General features: G+C 37.4%; 1 protein-coding gene across 1 annotated transcript in view; it reads left to right on the top strand.

The window, feature by feature from the left end:
• The window catches only part of LOC105505245 (alcohol dehydrogenase 1A), a gene marked incomplete at its 5' end in the record, with an annotated part of 10,107 nt that overhangs the window by 1,011 nt on the left and 6,633 nt on the right, over positions 1 to 2,463 (top strand). Inside the window, one exon of the mRNA XM_011933033.1 lies at positions 1,710 to 1,970. Coding sequence (XP_011788423.1) covers positions 1,710 to 1,970 — 261 coding nt within the window. The remainder of the gene's footprint in view (positions 1 to 1,709; positions 1,971 to 2,463) is intronic.

Here is a 2,463-nt window from a genome sequence, read left to right as displayed (position 1 = left end):
CTAAGAATAGAAACATAATCCAGAAAGAATTGAGAGCACATGCTAGAAATTTCACGTTTATCAGATTAAAAAGTTGTTGAGAGTTAAGAAAATGTAAAGATTTCATTTTCAATAACTACTCTTCTGTATTTGCTCTTTATGAGATCATGAAATTTTAGGCCTGAGAACTCAGTTAGTAATTCATTCAACAATTAGAGAGCACCTATACATGCCTCAGGCACCATAGGTTCTGCTAGGTTCTGAGATAGCAAAAGTAAATGAAATGAAGTGTTTGTCCTTGAGGAGCATCTAGTCTGTGGATCCTCTACTCTCAGAATTAGGATCAACAGTAGAGTCCAAAACCTTACCTGATGCACTTCCAAACCACGGCTCACCCACTCTGTGGATTCTTACACGGAAAGTAATGAAGCTTCAGTGATGCGTAATTCACTCATTATGGGATTACGCTAAAACTAACTCCCCTGCCATGAACACACACATATACTTCAGAAGTGGTAAATTTCAAGCAGAAATTCTTTAAAGTCTCCTCATCTGAGTAGGCTGAAAATCTAGTAGTATGCTTTATTTTATGAAACCGAGGTCCAGAGTTATAAAGATATTTGCCCAAAGTGTCAGTGCTGAGACTAAAATATCTTTTTAATATGAGAGCTGTGATTAAAATATCTTTTTCAATTCTCCTGCTGAATCTTAGCTCACAATACATAATTATTAGTGTTTTAAAATCACAGTCACAAGTCTTGTATTTTTCTAAGAAAGGTAGAAAATGGTGTTGTCCCCATAGTATGAATAACACTTGGTGAATGAATGAGTGAATAGACACTCTTAAGGGAATATAAGGATGAGATTACTTGGGACAGGAAAGCATGTCACCCACAATGAAGACTGACTGTGGGAGACTAGGTTTAATAAATAATCACTAGCCAACCAAAAAAAACAATTCAGAAGGCATCTTTTCCAAATTTCTGACTTTAGCACTTAGTACCTTTTTCAGTGCCTCATCCATGCTAGCAGGTGGTCAAAGAGAGCCTACCCAAGACAGAAGATGAGGCTACTCATAACAGTAGATTGTATTTATTATTGACATATAGACAAACGTTTCATTGCTGTGTTGTTCACTAGTGTATTTTTAAAGCAGGGATATACTGGTCACAACTACTGAACATAAATGAACCAAGGCATTAATTACAGAGGGTGTAAGTGGAATATTTTTCAATCTCTTGGAGTAGTAGCCTTTTCCACTTATTTTATTTTCCAAATATTGCCTTGGTGTATGTATGAGATATTGAAGCTGACTATCATGGGATGTCAGCAATCGAGAGTCCCTTCAAGACTGTAATCACTGCCATCTGGATCTCAAAGATCATCCAGTCCCCTGGTTCCCAGCCTGACCTTCCCATTGGAGTCACCTGGGGACTGAGTTCCACCTGCAGAGATTCTCATTTAATTGACATGGGCTGTGACCTGGACAGTGGGATAGTTTGTATAGCTCCCCAGAAGAATCTAATATGCATCAGTTTGAGAACCACTCAACTAGTTCATCCTTTTGAATTTAAAAATAAAGCTACTGAAGCCAGAAGAGGTTTTGATAAAAGGTTGGACAGAAGAGTCTAAGTAGCTCTTGATAAACACGTAGGCATGGCACTTTATAAAGCTTAGGCACCGTCTAACAATCATTACTGAATCCATTTTTGCATTTTCTGAAAACATAGGTCACCCCAGGCTCTACCTGTGCTGTGTTTGGCCTGGGAGGGGTTGGCCTATCTGCTGTTATGGGCTGTAAAGCAGCTGGAGCAGCCAGAATCATTGCGGTGGACATCAACAAGGACAAATTTGCAAAGGCCAAAGAGTTGGGTGCCACTGAATGCATCAACCCTCAAGACTACAAGAAACCCATCCAGGAGGTGCTAAAGGAAATGACTGATGGAGGTGTGGATTTTTCGCTTGAAGTCATCGGTCGGCTTGATACCATGGTATGTACCATGACATGCCCTGAGATTTCTGCCTCTGCAACCTGGAAGATGCATTTAGGCAGCAATATATATATTTTATGTATAAAGGATATTTTTAATGATGAATGGAAATTTCCCGTCATCTGTTACCTGGCTTGTTTAATTTTTGTTATGAGAAATCTTTTCTTCCATCAACTATGCAAACCTGTCTCAAGTCATATTTCCTCTAGAGGAAAAGAAAAGGGTTTGTTTTTCTTAACTGAGCAATTACAGATTTACTTTATTAATTTTTAGTTGAAAACTGTAAGTTCAAGTAAACATAAATAATACAAATTCTGTTCTCAAATTGAAATGTTCTATTTTTCTCCCACATTCTTAAAAAAAAAGGCTCAATAATTTTGCATATGTTCTTAATAAATTCCAAATTTTTAACATGTTAGTATTTGGCCAAAAGAAATGAGCAATTTTAGTCCAACTGCTGTTTTATTAACAAAAATATGCCCTAAGGAAATTG

This window comes from Colobus angolensis, unplaced genomic scaffold, assembly GCF_000951035.1.
Source record: "Colobus angolensis palliatus isolate OR3802 unplaced genomic scaffold, Cang.pa_1.0 Scaffold123, whole genome shotgun sequence".
NCBI lineage: Eukaryota > Metazoa > Chordata > Mammalia > Primates > Cercopithecidae > Colobus > Colobus angolensis.
This window is presented reverse-complemented; position numbering and strand designations above follow the sequence as displayed.